This window comes from Neopelma chrysocephalum, unplaced genomic scaffold (assembly GCF_003984885.1).
Source record: "Neopelma chrysocephalum unplaced genomic scaffold, ASM398488v2 Primary Assembly neopelma1_24, whole genome shotgun sequence".
Taxonomy (NCBI): domain Eukaryota; kingdom Metazoa; phylum Chordata; class Aves; order Passeriformes; family Pipridae; genus Neopelma; species Neopelma chrysocephalum.
In genome coordinates, this window is record NW_020897693.1 from 19,832,213 (window position 1) to 19,846,428 (window position 14,216).

The window sequence follows — 14,216 nt, forward strand, 5'->3', positions numbered from 1 at the left end:
TCTGTATCCTTAGGCACTTGTCCTTGTTCATTTGTTCTTTAGGGAGCCTTATGAGGTCTCTGTTCAGTACTCAACTATATGGAATGCAACATTTGGTATCTAGCTGTACATAATGTGTTTCCCTTTCTCTTGTGATCTGACTTGGAGTAGTGGTGATGGATATGTTGAACAGCTGAACACTCTCAGCTTAACTAAAATCTCTGGGAGCTGTCCTTGTATTTTCTATGTCAAGTGCCACGTATGTGTTACAGGAAGTACCAAATTCAGCCTGTCTCAAGGCAGGTACCTCAAAATCAATAATGTGAAGTACAGAGACTTCAAGGCGAAGCATTATTTCTGTCTGCAAAATGGGATCAGCCTATGCTCAGAAATGTGTTTAAAATTTCTTTATGCTTGAAAAGCTCAAATGCTACAGTGATTTTCTTTGTGGAAATCTTAAGTGTCCTAAGGCATTGTTTTGAATGTTGTTTTGGTACAGAAAGCATGGGGTAAAAACTGAGAACCGGAGAGGAGAGACCCCAGGCAGGGCATATTGTGCTTTGTGCCACCTGAAAGTTAAAGCTTTCGGTGAAAGCAGATTTTAATCAGGGAGGGACTAAATGTTTCTGCACACGTGTAAGGAAATTTGTTAACAGGAAGATCTAGGGCCATGAATGAGTGGATGTCAACTGGGTTTGAATTTTTTAAGTCTTGTTTTAGCTTATCTAGTTTCTAACTGACCTGATGATACTGATCCAGCTGATAATCAGGGGGATGTATATACATCTGTGCCGGTTTAAAAGTAAACCGGCAGGAGAAATGAACCCAACTCAAGACATTACAAGTCAGACTTATAATTTACTAAGAAGATACAGAGCAGCAGTTGCTCTGCACAATGATACAGAGAAAAGTGGTTTTAACCCCCAAAGGCAGAGGTATAACCCAGCGCCCTGGTACAAGAACAGAACAGTGTTCGTTAGCCCCTGTGCTGAGCACCACGTGGCTCCCCTGGGTGCAAAGTAAAAGGAAAGGAACACCTGTTGTTCCAGATTACAGTGCACCTTCAGCTTAATTTTAAACAAAGTGTGGCTAAACTGCATTAAGAACAAAACTGTTTTTATTTCTAAATCAATTTCTTATGGTTTTAGAAAGCCATTAGGCTTCATCCAAAAAAACTTTACCAGAAAGTTGCAGCTTGCAAGATTTGTCAGTATCTGAGCACACAGCAAAATATAGAAGAAATATAAAGGATCTTTGTCTTGTTCTTAGCTTCTCAGTACTGAAGTCAGAGAAATAGGGCACTGACCTCTTCTTCCTCATTTCTGTCCTACTATGTATAAAAAAATCCATGATAATTATTGAGAGAGATTAAGAACATCCTCAAATAGCTATTATGCTTTCAGTCCAGAAATAAGGTGGCGTTCGCTGTTGGTTTGTTTGGTTGCTTGCTTGCTTGGGTTTTTTTGTTTGGTTTTGGTTTGGGGTTTTTTTGGGGAGGGAGTTGTTTTTGGTTTTTTTTCCTTTGGCCACCCTTTTTTCATTTTTTTTTCTAATATGACTGATTTTGAATGTGGAAATTGTCTGTAGTAGCCAGTCATAGCTGCTTTCAGTGGGAATTTTAGTATTTATGAGTGCATGGTCCTTTGCAGTTGAGGAACAATCCTTTCCATTTACATTTCAGGATAGTTTTTTGGGTTTGTTGATTGTTTTTTCTCTAAAGAGTACTTTTTGAGGACTACAACAAACACTCTGGATTAAGTGGTAAAAATCAGTGTGACCTGACAACTCTAGTGGCTCACAAGTGTATGATGTGGATCCATACTCCACAAAGCACAGCCAGTCTACCAGTGCTTCACTCTACTTCCTTGTGAATGTTATTTCTGGAGTTTAGAAAACTGACATGCACCTTTCTGTTCCTTCAGATTTTAAATGGTTTTTTTTAATGTGTTCTGTTTCCAGAGAGACTGCAGAAGGAGGAAGAGTGATTGTTGAAATTGATGACAAAGTGGCAAAAGTCAGAAATGTAAAGGTATGCTGTTTGTCTTCTCTTTCTCATATAAGGATCCTGATGTCCTGGTGCTTTTCTATGTTTGCTTGATTGGATGATTCTAATAGAAATATTAAGGGAGAATTTTAAACTAGCAGAGCTCTAGAACAATTGCAGCAGAGGTATGTGGGAGGATTGTTTTGGTTTTGGGGTTGATGTACATCATTCAAAGCTGTTAGTAAATTGTTTATGATTTTGTGCTTATCTTACTAACATCTGGAAAATTTCTTTCCCTGTATCTCTCCTCCTCTCATATTTGCACTCTGAGTGCGAATGATTTGCATGAAATGAAGCAAAATGTCTTCAGCTACACTTCAGGCCTTGGTAAAAGACCAAGAGCTGCAAGAATAAACTGAATGCAGCCATCATCATTCATGAGAGTTCTGGAGCCAGCGTGCTTGGGAACTGGCCTTCTGCTTTAGACTCTTTAACTACTTAAAACTGCCACAGTCCTTCAGTAAATTAATAGAACAGGAGCAAAGCAATTCTGTACTGTCAAAAATGTTTCTGCTTGAAACTCAAATAAATGAACTGTGAGATTACTGTGAGGATCCCAGAAGATGGATGACTTTTGTATGTCTTGTCTCCTTTTCTCTTTATATCTGCAAGCAACCCACTTATTCCAGATTGCTGATTCAAGAGAAATAATACACTAGGTTTAGAAGAGAAACCTTGACAGAAATTGAATGAAAAGATTTGAACTATTTACCTTTTTCCATTATAATTATTGTTGTATTGATTACAAGTGCTTCTTATTAAAGAAATAAGAGGGAAAAATATTAGGGGTATGGGAGATCTTGTGGATGTAAAGTGTTGTTTATTTTCTGTATCTTCTCTTTTCAAAGGCTTTATTTGCAGAGCCTGAGACTCACTACTTTCTGAAATATTTTTCCCCAGTTCCTTATACATGTGATAGAGCTCTCTAAGAGTGCTGGGAGTGACACTGTCTCTTCTGGTGCTTAGTCGGGGAAGGCTTTGGTCTCCACCACAGGGCTGTGAGGTCTGGGGCCTGGGAGGCTGCCTGTCCCCCTGGGTGAGCCCACCCTGGCAGGTTGTGGCCCTGGTCCTGCAGCTGCCTGACTGACTCCAGATGGGCCTTGTTAGACCCAGAGCTTTCTGTGGTTTATTTGTTTGAAGAGGAGCTGTGACCTGTCCTGGCATACAGGGGAAACCTCAGCACCAGTAACGTTTATGTTAGATGTGAATGGTGTTAATTTTGTGTAATGTTTTGACTCATTGGTGAGTAGATCAGCAATGTATAGTTCCTTTTTTGTAAGCTTATCTGTTTTATTACGGATCACTTGGCCAAGGTTATACAGAAAGACTTATGTGATCCCCTTAATTTCAGACATAATTTCTGACTATTGTGCTAGAAAGGCTTCACTGTCACTGTTACTAACCCATAAAGGTTAGTTTTGGACTGCACAGTCCCAGTGGCAGAAGTATTAGCTTGCTACCATGACAAAGCAAAGGGGAAATGGGGGAAGACAGCTGCATTTCCAACTATGCAGTGAGAAAATTGTTTGTCTTTTCAGCTGGTGCCTCATTCCTCAGTGCAGTTCTCAGTGAAACAGGAGAATGACAAAGAAATACCCAAAGGGTTAAATCTCTCTTGGCAATACGTAGAATTTATGAGGATTAGCTAAATTATGTTTATTGTATGCATCTTAGCTGCAGTAAAAATGCTTCAGCAGGTCTGTCATGGATATCTCTGCTCACTCTAAGCATCAAAGAAAGTTGAATGAAGTTGTTAAACTATTTGCCATTCCTTTTCCACAATACAGATCCTAGATTAACTTCCTGTTAATTTGAAATATGCTTATTTTTTGGTCAGCATGTTCAGGGTGAATTGGTCTTTCTGTCTTTTTCCTTTTATTGTCAGGTTGACAGTAGGCTTGATAGCAGTTGGGACTCAAGAGAAAAAACTGTGGCCTTCAGCTTTGATTACTGCTACTGGTCAGTTGATCCTGAAGATCCAAAGTATGCATCTCAGGAAATGGTGAGTGATGCTGTTTCTCATACTGGGTTCTCATCCCACTTTGTCCTTTATAATCACATCTACAAGAAAAGATTGAGATGTAGGATACATGACATTTCATGTTCTACTCCTTAAGTAGGTGCAGTAGGAATGCAATACCCTTGTTTGTCAACTAATGCACACTTTCATTAGATATGTTAAATTTGGTAGTGATCATTAATGGTGATGATCTGAGTACTCTAGCTTAGAAATGAGAATTTTTTCAGGGGTAGGAATCAGGATGTGGGAGAGAAAGCTCTGAAGGAAAGCAAGAGTGTTGAGGTGATTGTTTTGAGAGGATCAACAGTGAAGTAATCACATCTTCAATGGTTGTAAATTTTACTTGTAATATACTGTTCAGAGCTCTTTTCCTTGACAAAGCATCAGAAATTTTATAATTAGTGGAGACTTATCCTAGCGAGAAGATCCAATGTTTGATTGATTAAAAAGAAGATTGAAGGATTTGGTATTAAAGCAGGATGAGATCACAACTCTTTGTTAATAAAAAAGGAATTATTAAATTTATAAATAAATACACTATACAGCAAAGCTATCCAAATCTTTCATTATGCATGCATATGATCACATATTTCAGCATTAAAATCAGTTTTTAGTGCTGTTTTGTCTTCAGAATTGTATAATTTTATATTCATCAGTTGCCAGTACAACTGTTCCTGAAATTTTGACCTGTATAATTGTGTTGCTTTTCACAGAAATGATCACTTAAGACTGAGTTAGTTCTGTAAAATTTGTGTTTCTGGAAGCGATGAGCACAGGATTGTTTTACTTTTGGGAGTCAATATGTGAAAAAAATGTCAAATTTGGCAATTACCAGAACTATACATTAAATTCTTGACTGTGCTTCATTTCCTTTTTGGTACAGTAGTGTGGAAGATATTTTGGGAACTTGGGAAGTGTATTTAGTGTTTAGAAAAGAAAATTGTCTTTCTAAAGTACTCAGCACTAGATAAACTTCCATTTTAGGGATTACAAATAACAAATCTTTAAATTTTGAACTGTTGGTGCTTCCCCAACCCCCTTATATTGTCTTACTTGTTTATTTTGATTTTGTGTTCTTTGTGAGTTTTTCTTATAATACACTTAGAAGCTTCTTAAAAATGTTGAAAATACGGTTGGCTTTCTAGCTGAAATGGTTTAGTATGAAATGCTGATAAATACAGTCTGCCAGGTCAGTTTTATCTTTACTTGGTATGAAAATTTATCAGCACTGCCAAATGGGAAGTATAAATATTGGCTACAAACCATAAATTTTTGTTCTTGTTGTTGTTAAATACAAGTGTGACTGAAAAAGAACATAAAGTGCAATATAAACACTGCAGCTTCATTGCTGGGATTGAGTAGACATTTCAGACACTGTGGAGAGCCTCATTTTATCATGCAATCCATTTTTATCCAATAAAGACACTGAGGGGGAAATATGAACTCCTGGACCATAGAAAATTAAGAAGTGGTCAGTAGTTTCCTTACTTATGCCTGGTGCCAACTGAAAGGACATACAGGGCTGCTCCATGTAACTGTTGGAGCTTAGACAGACATTTTTCATGAGTTAAGAGAAGTTAGAAGATGGACTGGTTCTTTGAAAGGCCTGGAGTCATGAGCTGATTTCTTGGGCTTTTTGCAGTCTTTTACAATCTTTGTGATTGTAGAACCAGTAAAACATACTTCATATGTTCTTGAGAAGAGGCTGCTGGGATACTGCAGTCTTACCACACTTTTGTGCATTTCTCTGCCCCCTTATACTGTATGAACAAAGTTTATTGTGCTAATTCCATGTTTTGAATCATTAATTCAGTGATGAGCTTGAAGTTTCTAAACTTCCCTAAAAACTTAAACAACGATGTTATCAATAGCCAGAGAAGGTTCAGTACCACTGTCATCCAGTAAAAGCTTTCTTTCATGAACTGACCTTGGATCACTTTTCCCTTGAAGATGTCCTGCCAACTGCTATCATATGTGATTGGTATATTGGTTGAGGATGAAAAGTAGATAAAAGTATCTGTCTTCAGGTTCACTTTTGTAGAATGCTGTCTTTTAGTAAGCTGTCTCTTTTTGTCCTCTGTATGGCTGTATAAAAATGAAGTCCTAACAGTTTCTTCAGTTGTTAAGGATTCTGTGACAATGTAACAATAGTGGGGCTGGAAATGGTAGTGTTTAAGTAAAATTAGGATTTTAAAGATACATATCTACTTCTCTGAATACTTCTTGTAGTTCCTTCCGGGTGTTAACATTGTATGCTTCAGGTTCCTGTCTCCTGTATTTCATAGATGACTACACACAGTACGTTTTATTCCCTATATATTTTAATCACTTCAAAGGTACTTGTAATGGACTTGGGTCACACACATGTAAGTACTTTCAAATGTTTGGATTTATTGTTCTGTTTATGAAGACAGTGCTTTCTCTGCCACCTGTACTTTCCATGTATTTTCTGAAATGAGAATACATTTAACCCACCTTTTGTGTTTTTCCTAATACATTCACATTGGTATTTTTAATTAAAAAAAAAAAAGTGCAGAAGGTATTTTTTCACTTTAATTTGGGGAGAGCAAATCTTGCAATACAGTAAACTGAAGAGGAACTGAACCAATTCAGTAAAATCTGCAATGTCTATGTGACAGATAATATGCCTTTACTTTTATTTTTTTAATAGCACTGAAATCAGAAGTGCATTTCCCCTTCAAAAAGCTGGGGCAAACAATCAGAAATATGAATTATTTTTAAGTGTTATTGTCTACATGTTTTAGGAGGCTGAATTTAAAAAGTGATTCTTGTATCATGATGTACACAAGCTTTCTTGATTGGCATTACAGAAATAATGTAAGCAGCCTTGTGTCTCTGAATAGAGGAAAGTTTGCTAAATCAAAAACAAAGTTTTGACTACTGACAGAAGAATACATCACTGTTGATGTGTGGGAAACAGGCTTCTTAGCAGATATAACCTGCTGGATACTGCTTGGTTTTGGAAGATGGCTTCAGGTATAAGTGGATAGTCTACTGTTATTTATGATTATTCTCTCATTTGAAACATTTGAGGAATTAGATATGAGCCAGAGTTTCATTTTCTTTATTTCTTGCCTAACTGTGGTGAAATATGAAGATATACAGTGTTTCTAATGATCATCCAGTGATTATAACCTTCATTTAGAAGTCAAGTATAAGTGAACTGAATTCTTAGTTTTCCTTTAGAAGTTGCATAAATTCTTTACAAAATATAAGATTTTTGAAATAGGTCAGCTGTGCAAGCATTGTGTTAATTTTCCAAATAAGCCAAATTTTACAATGTGACCTCTGTTTTTTAGGTGGCCAGTTTGAGATCCTTGGGCCTGTTTCTTTTGTTTTCTCACTGGGCAGTTGAATACTTTGTGTTGATACTGAGCTGAGGTTTTCATCTGCTTTCACAGGTGTGCAATTCTTTCCAAAGGAGAGTCTACCTTCTCCTTTTAAAGAAAATTAGACAATTCTTTTTTTCCTAAGTGGATTTGTTGATGCATAAACAGAGTAGAGAAATCAAGAAATAGCATAAGAGAAGAGTAATTGGCTAAATCAACTGGACCTACCAGCTACTGCAGGAAGAAAGAAAGGGAACAGATCTGCTAAATCCTTCAAAGTAGGGAGATATGAGCCAGGCACCAGAGTTACATGGCAGAAAGAAAGAAGCTGAGTATCAAAAAATTGTATAGGACCAGAGAAAGAACAGGTAATAAATAAATATGAATTAAGGACAGAAACAGAACATTGGATGGGCAAAGCATGAAATTAGAAATAAAAGGAAATTCTAAAATATTATAGGCATTTAAGAGAAAAAGGTCATACGTGGTTTTCTGATCTTAACTCTGCAATTTGCTACATGCATTTTCGATGGTTATAAAAGAGTGAATGGTTTTCCAAACCATCACTGTCAAGGTACAGTTATGCTCCTAAAAAGCCCAAAATAACTAACCCCCATCTTGCAAAAAGCCAAATTCAAAAGAGAAAACCAACCAACCAAAAGAAACAAAAGAAAAAACCCACCCCTCAAAAAAACACCCCCAAACCACAAGAAAGTGTAATGCTGCAGGTGATTTTCCTTTTCCTGCAATTTTTGAGACAAACTGTTGATTTTCTGTGTGCCAGGTTGCTGCAGAATTAGTTCAGTCTCACAGAGGGAAAATTCTGGTTGTCTGCACCTGGGCTTTACACTTCAAACAATGAAATAGTTTCCTCATGTCTCCCTGAATTCTAAAAAACCAAGGTTTTTTTGGGGGGAGGTGAATTTGATATGGTACAAAACCTTCTTTAGTAAAGGGGAGCATTTTGTGTAAAAGCAGTTATTGCTTCCTTCTCCCCCCCCCCCCCTTCCTCCACAGATGTCTTTAGGAAACTGTGTGTAATTCAGGATTGTTTTGCAAAGACAATGTTCGAAATCTGACACTCTTTGGCCATTATATAACTATGGGACTATCCTTTACTAGAGATTCAGGACATATTTCCAATTTGCAGTAAAAACGCTTTGTGATAATGTTATTATAATCATATTTAGGGTTGTGATTTCTATTCTTATAGGAAAATTTAGTCTTGCTGATTTATTCTGCTGGTTGAATGTGGAAGTTAATATGTAGGCATTGTGAGACATTTATAGGTGTCTCAGAAAAAAACATGTAAAGTTAAACTTAAGTTTTTGTCTGGTGTAGAACAGTCTTTCAATCTTTTGAGTTTCCTTTGTAAAACCTAAAATAGCTCTTAATGGATCTTTCCCTGGCTCTGGTTTAGCTCCATCAAGCAAAAGAGAATGTTTAAAACAGTTGCAAAACTTACGTAAATACTCATTTAACTCCTACTGACAAAAAAAAAGTTTCAGCTTGATTTAATGCAACCACAGTTAAATTATTAAGGGTATTTTGCACAAGAGTATTCTTAGGGCTGCAGGAACAAATGCAAGCATTAAGTATTCTTATAGCTGGTTGCTATAGCTTCAGTCCTCAGCTTCCCTCCAGCCATCCTTCCCATCCGGTTATTGTGCACGCACAGTAACTGCGGTGGGCAGACTGACCCACAGGATGTACAAGCAGGTATTTACACACAGCAGTTGCCATAGATAGCTGATGTGTAGCAATCTGTTCCTTTTGATAAGAGCAATACATTCCATGACTAATAGGCTTTGAATGGTAGAGATAGTGAAATCCAGAATAGTGTTTGAGTTCCCAACCTGCACTGATTTCAATGGCAACCAAATCTCCAGCTTGTTTTTCTTGAAACACTTCTTCTACATCTCAAGCTTAGCTTTTTGTACCCCAGTGCATCAGTTGAATGGAGATGATAATGTTTATAAGGGAAAACACAATCTAGACTTTAAAATTTTTACCTCAGGCTTTCTAAAGAATTAAATAAATAGTATTCATTTTGATTTAGGAAAGTCACACTTCTGGGCTTGACTTGATAACTATTTAATTTTTCTTTGACATTGTATATTAAATTTATGCAGGTGTAAATATTCCTTCAGCATCTTTCTGAATATGACCATTTTCAGTAATACTGTGACCCTCATTGGCCCTTCTAAAATGCATTCATAAAGACCCTTGACCATAAAGGCCATGACCAAACAAAAAGATAACTGTCTTGGTAAATCTAAGAAATATGAGAATGCACAGAGGTGGTTGTAAACAGCTGAGTGATGATATACTCTTGAACCTTTTTCTCTGAAAGATTACATTGTCTTTTTGATGAGAAGTATCTGCCTATCAAAGGAAAAAAAATGTTGTGGTTTCAGTATTTCATGTGGATTTCCCTGTATGTGGAAGTTGCACTGTGATGTGTCACATGAGAAAAGTATTATCTTAATAAATCAGGATGGTTTTACAGTGAGAAAGCAGTAAGGGCATGAAAGCAAGTCCAGTAACTGCTCCTAATTTCTTGCCCTTCTCACCTTCCAGCCCCACTTCCATTCTTCAGCACTGGCTTACTAATGTAAGCAGAAGAATAAGTGGGTTTTTTTGTTTGTTTGTTTTGGGGGGGTTTTGTTGTTTTTTGTTTGTTTGTTTGTTTTATTTTTTGGTGCACTTCCATTAAGCATTTGGGCCATTGAGGGTTTTACAAGCCTGTTCAAAAGCAAGACAGTGTGCTCAACTAAGGGTTGTTTATATCTTAACTTTATGTAATAAGTGACACAGGATCTCTTTGCCTGTCTGTCTATTCCATATGTATGTCTAGAAGGAGCTCCTTTCTCTTCAAACACATTATCTAATTGTTTCTGTCTTTGTTTATAAATATACTCATTTGGAAAATTATTCTGTGCTGTGAAGGCAGAAATGGGACTTACTGATGGCTCATGCAAGTGAACACACATGAGCCCTGTAAACAGTTTTTTTCATTTCTTATTTGTTTAAAAAGTATCCTAAGTGCTTTCCATCACATCTGACTTCCTAGCATAGTTGGGTTTTATACTGCTTCCAGCTAAGAAAAGTAGCTGAGGAAAAGGGCAGACAGGCAGATGATTTTCTTACCTGATTATCAGAGTGTAACTGAAAAGTGAATAAAGATGTTGGTTTGAATACGCAAGATTTCCGACATAGCAATAGATTTTTTGTTTTTCAATGGTTTTGTTTATTTGTTTTACATGTTAACTGAAAAAGTTTACAAAAGTTACACAACAGTATTGTTTGGAAGGAAAATATTGCAACACATTTTCCAACCCTTCATCAAACTAAGTCACTGTACTCATTCCCCTTTTTTAAAAAAGTGCAAACATAGTTATGCTTCTAAAGAACTTTACCTGAGAGACCTTTCCTCTCTGAGTTTGTGACACTTTTATGCCTCTGTGCATTCCCTGTGAGATTCACCTTTTTAATAGTCTTGTGAATTATCAAGACAAAAATCAAAACCTGTTATCTGGCATATGCACCTAATTGTAAAAACGTATAAAACAATAAAGCTCTAATCTACATATCCTGAAAAATTCTTCAATTTGGTTTTTTCTCTCTCCTCCCGCCCTTGTCTTGGCGTAAAAGACGGGAGAAAGAGAAGGCTGCAGTGGCTGTGGGCGTAAATGGCATTTTCGCACGAAATATTTGAAAAGCAGAAAGCATTCCATCCACAAGAGTTTTTTTTTTCCTCCCATACAGAGTGAGACAGAAGTGAAAAGGAGAGTGTGCTATAAGAAAAAGGCTTTTTGTGCAATAACTGGATCAGTATATAATGGATTATGTTGGAGGCAGGGAAACCACCATGAGTGCATTCTATATATCTTCTGCCAGCAATGCAGCTGCTGTGTTCAGTTCATGATCGAATAAGGTCGTTCTTTCTGACTATACCAAGATTCCTTTGCAGAAAGCTTCTCCGGGAATTATTGTGAATAATTGCAAACTTCAAAGCAGGCTTTATTGGAAGACAAAAAAAACCAAGTTGATTTTCAATTTACTATGCATAATATTAAAAACATTTTAATTTGGGGAGACAAAAGTAGTTTTCAGTAACTGAGGCATTGAGTTAATTAATAGAAATAATTGTATAGTTGGAGACATTCATAGTCAACTGTAATCTCATGCAGATACTTTTCAAATATGAAGCTTAAACAGGAGTACACAAGAAAGGATTAATCTGAGTATTGGTAACAAGCTGACGGAAAGTAATAAACTGTTTCACAAACAATGAAGTGAAATGTTTTCTGACTGTTCAATCTGCTAGTGCTCATGCACACTGATTCTGTTTCCCTGATAGGCACTGACTGTTGCTCACTAGATACACAGAGCACATTCGTTACAAAAGGCAGTCAGTATAACTCACTAAATAATATTGAAAGGTTCTAAGTGCATTTAGCAACTTAAAAGAAAAAAACAGTAACAAGTTCTTTGGGTTGTCAAGTATTGTGCATGTTGCAGTGAACCTTCTACCTGTATTTAAGAAAAAAAATCTTTTATATAGATAAGCTGTATGCAGATGTTGATCTTTCTTACTTGCAGATGGATGTTCACAGTTTAAATTCCTCTATGTAATCACACCACAGTTTTTCCTCCATACTCGTAGTGATATTTTTTCCTTCTTTTAATCTAATATAAGGACTGTTCTGTATTCTTTCTGTTTTGCAAATGGGTTCCCTTGTTCATTGGCAAGTATTTCCACGGCATGGCTGGTAACGGAATGGAAGGTCATATCCATGGTACTTCCAAAGTAGCAGATTGATCCAAGAGAGTTTTCTCCAATCTTAGGGATGCTGTATGAATAACTTCAGTTAGGCTAGTCTTTTGGGAGCTGAATTGACTGAAAAATTAGTCTGAACTTCAACTAAGTCTCTAAGATCATGTAGGTCTGTGAGTTCTATAGCCATTGAACAGAAGGATGCTGATAGACTTTTGGTAGGAGACTGGGCCAGGTTTGGAGATTTTATTTTCTGACATTGGGGTTTTATTTGGTTTTAGCAGGCAGCTTGCTTATGAAAGATTTTGTTGGGCAGGACCACACTAGAATTGAATAGTGAGATATGTTTGTTGCAACAGCTGTGATGAAGTTCAACACAGCCATTTTGTTTATTTCTGAAAATGTGCCATGTTTATGACATGTTGGAGGCATAAAATTGAACTTGCCTTCATAAGCAGCTAAAGTCTGAAAAACCTAAATAATGTGTCCTGTATCACTGTTTGTTGAAGTGTTTGTTATGACCAGCAATTGTTCCTTTACATTATAGCAAAAAATGGCCCTTCCCTTTTTTGTAAATTTGTGCCTCCTTTATTTATTTATCTTCAATAGTAGCTAAATTTTATATTTTTCCATTAACTAAGGTGGTATGCCTCAGAGAGATGTGTGTGGCCTTAAACACAAACTGAATGAATCATTGTTTTGGCTGTATCTGAGCACCTGCATGCTGACTCCCAATTCAGTTTTGGTTTTAATCAACAAAAAAGCCTAGCCTTGAGAGCTCTTATCTGAAAAGCAAAATTAACATCTCTGTTCAGTTGTGGCTTTTCTGGCAAAGTGGTTTCTGATGGCAGTGCCTCTAAACTCTGTAAGATAGAGTGAAGGTGAATAAAATGAATTCAGTCTAGAAATGTTTGCAGTAGCCTCAGCGCACCAAAAGCAAAATAGTTTGTCACTTTAGGGTTCCTTACCCTCAGATGTACACATTAATATGGGTAGGTTCTCACTCTTTACAACTTCAGTGTTAAAATGTCAGAACATTCTCATCTGAAGCAGGAGTGGTGGTGTTCTGTGTCTTAGATTGGCAAATGTATTTTGAAGTATGTCTTACCAGACTACATCACGTGAAATAGTTGATTAATAAATTTTGGAGTGGACCGTTTAAATCAATCCTTGCTGGATATGTAAAATTCCTAAGATGCTGAATGGCAATGAATGTTTTTCTGGATTTTTTTTGTGTGCCTGTAAGGATTGACTGCTTTCAAATTACACCTATTAACTTTAAGATGGGTCTCAGTTTCTGCTCTACTGTTATTACAACTGTTTTCCATTCTGAATTTTCAGCCATCCCTTTCCTGCATACACATATGTCTTTAGGAGTGTGTACATGGATGGTATCATCGATCCCATGTGCTTTTATGGTATTGTTGGCAGGTTTTCTTACAAAGAAAAGAGTTGAGTCTCTAAAGAGTATGTGCTTCATCACATGTGACAGACGTATATATAAAACATCAGGTCTGAAAAATTAAGGAACCAAACCCAAATTAATTAATTTGGCCTACCTATTTTTTCATATTTATGGATTTTTATTTTATTATGGTTTCATAGACAAAGGTGGGTAAGGAAAGCCTTCTCTAGTTAGCATTGTGGAAGTGGAGACAGAAAATTGTAGAGGATTATTTAGTCAATGTGAAGTAGACGTACTTTCAGGGAAGTTTATATCTGTACTTCATATGTTGTTTTGAAGAAAAACTGGGTAAATCTCTAGGATTTTGATCTACTTGGAATATGACTAAAAACAAGAAGAGCCCAAATTACTGGTGCAAGACTGCTTTATGCATTTTGTTTTGGCAGCTTAAATTTTCTGAGTTTGAAAATGTTTTGCGAGTTTCGCCCAGATCTTGGTTTTAGTAAAACATCTATCACTGTATGTTGAAACTGGGCTTCAGTAATGCAACATTCATGAAAGAACCAATTGCTCTCAAGAGAAACAAAACAGAGACGTGTCTTATCTCATGTTATGTTTTGCTGAGTGTGTTTCGCTAT

The 14,216-nt window shown here is 36.6% G+C and overlaps 1 protein-coding gene across 1 annotated transcript in view; it reads left to right on the plus strand.

The window, feature by feature from the left end:
• The window catches only part of STARD9 (StAR related lipid transfer domain containing 9), a 98,665-nt gene that overhangs the window by 8,529 nt on the left and 75,920 nt on the right, over nucleotides 1-14,216 (plus strand). The window contains exons 2-3 of the mRNA XM_027706901.1: nucleotides 1,939-2,008; nucleotides 3,909-4,025. Of these exons, the coding sequence (XP_027562702.1) occupies nucleotides 1,939-2,008; nucleotides 3,909-4,025 (187 nt within the window). The remainder of the gene's footprint in view (nucleotides 1-1,938; nucleotides 2,009-3,908; nucleotides 4,026-14,216) is intronic.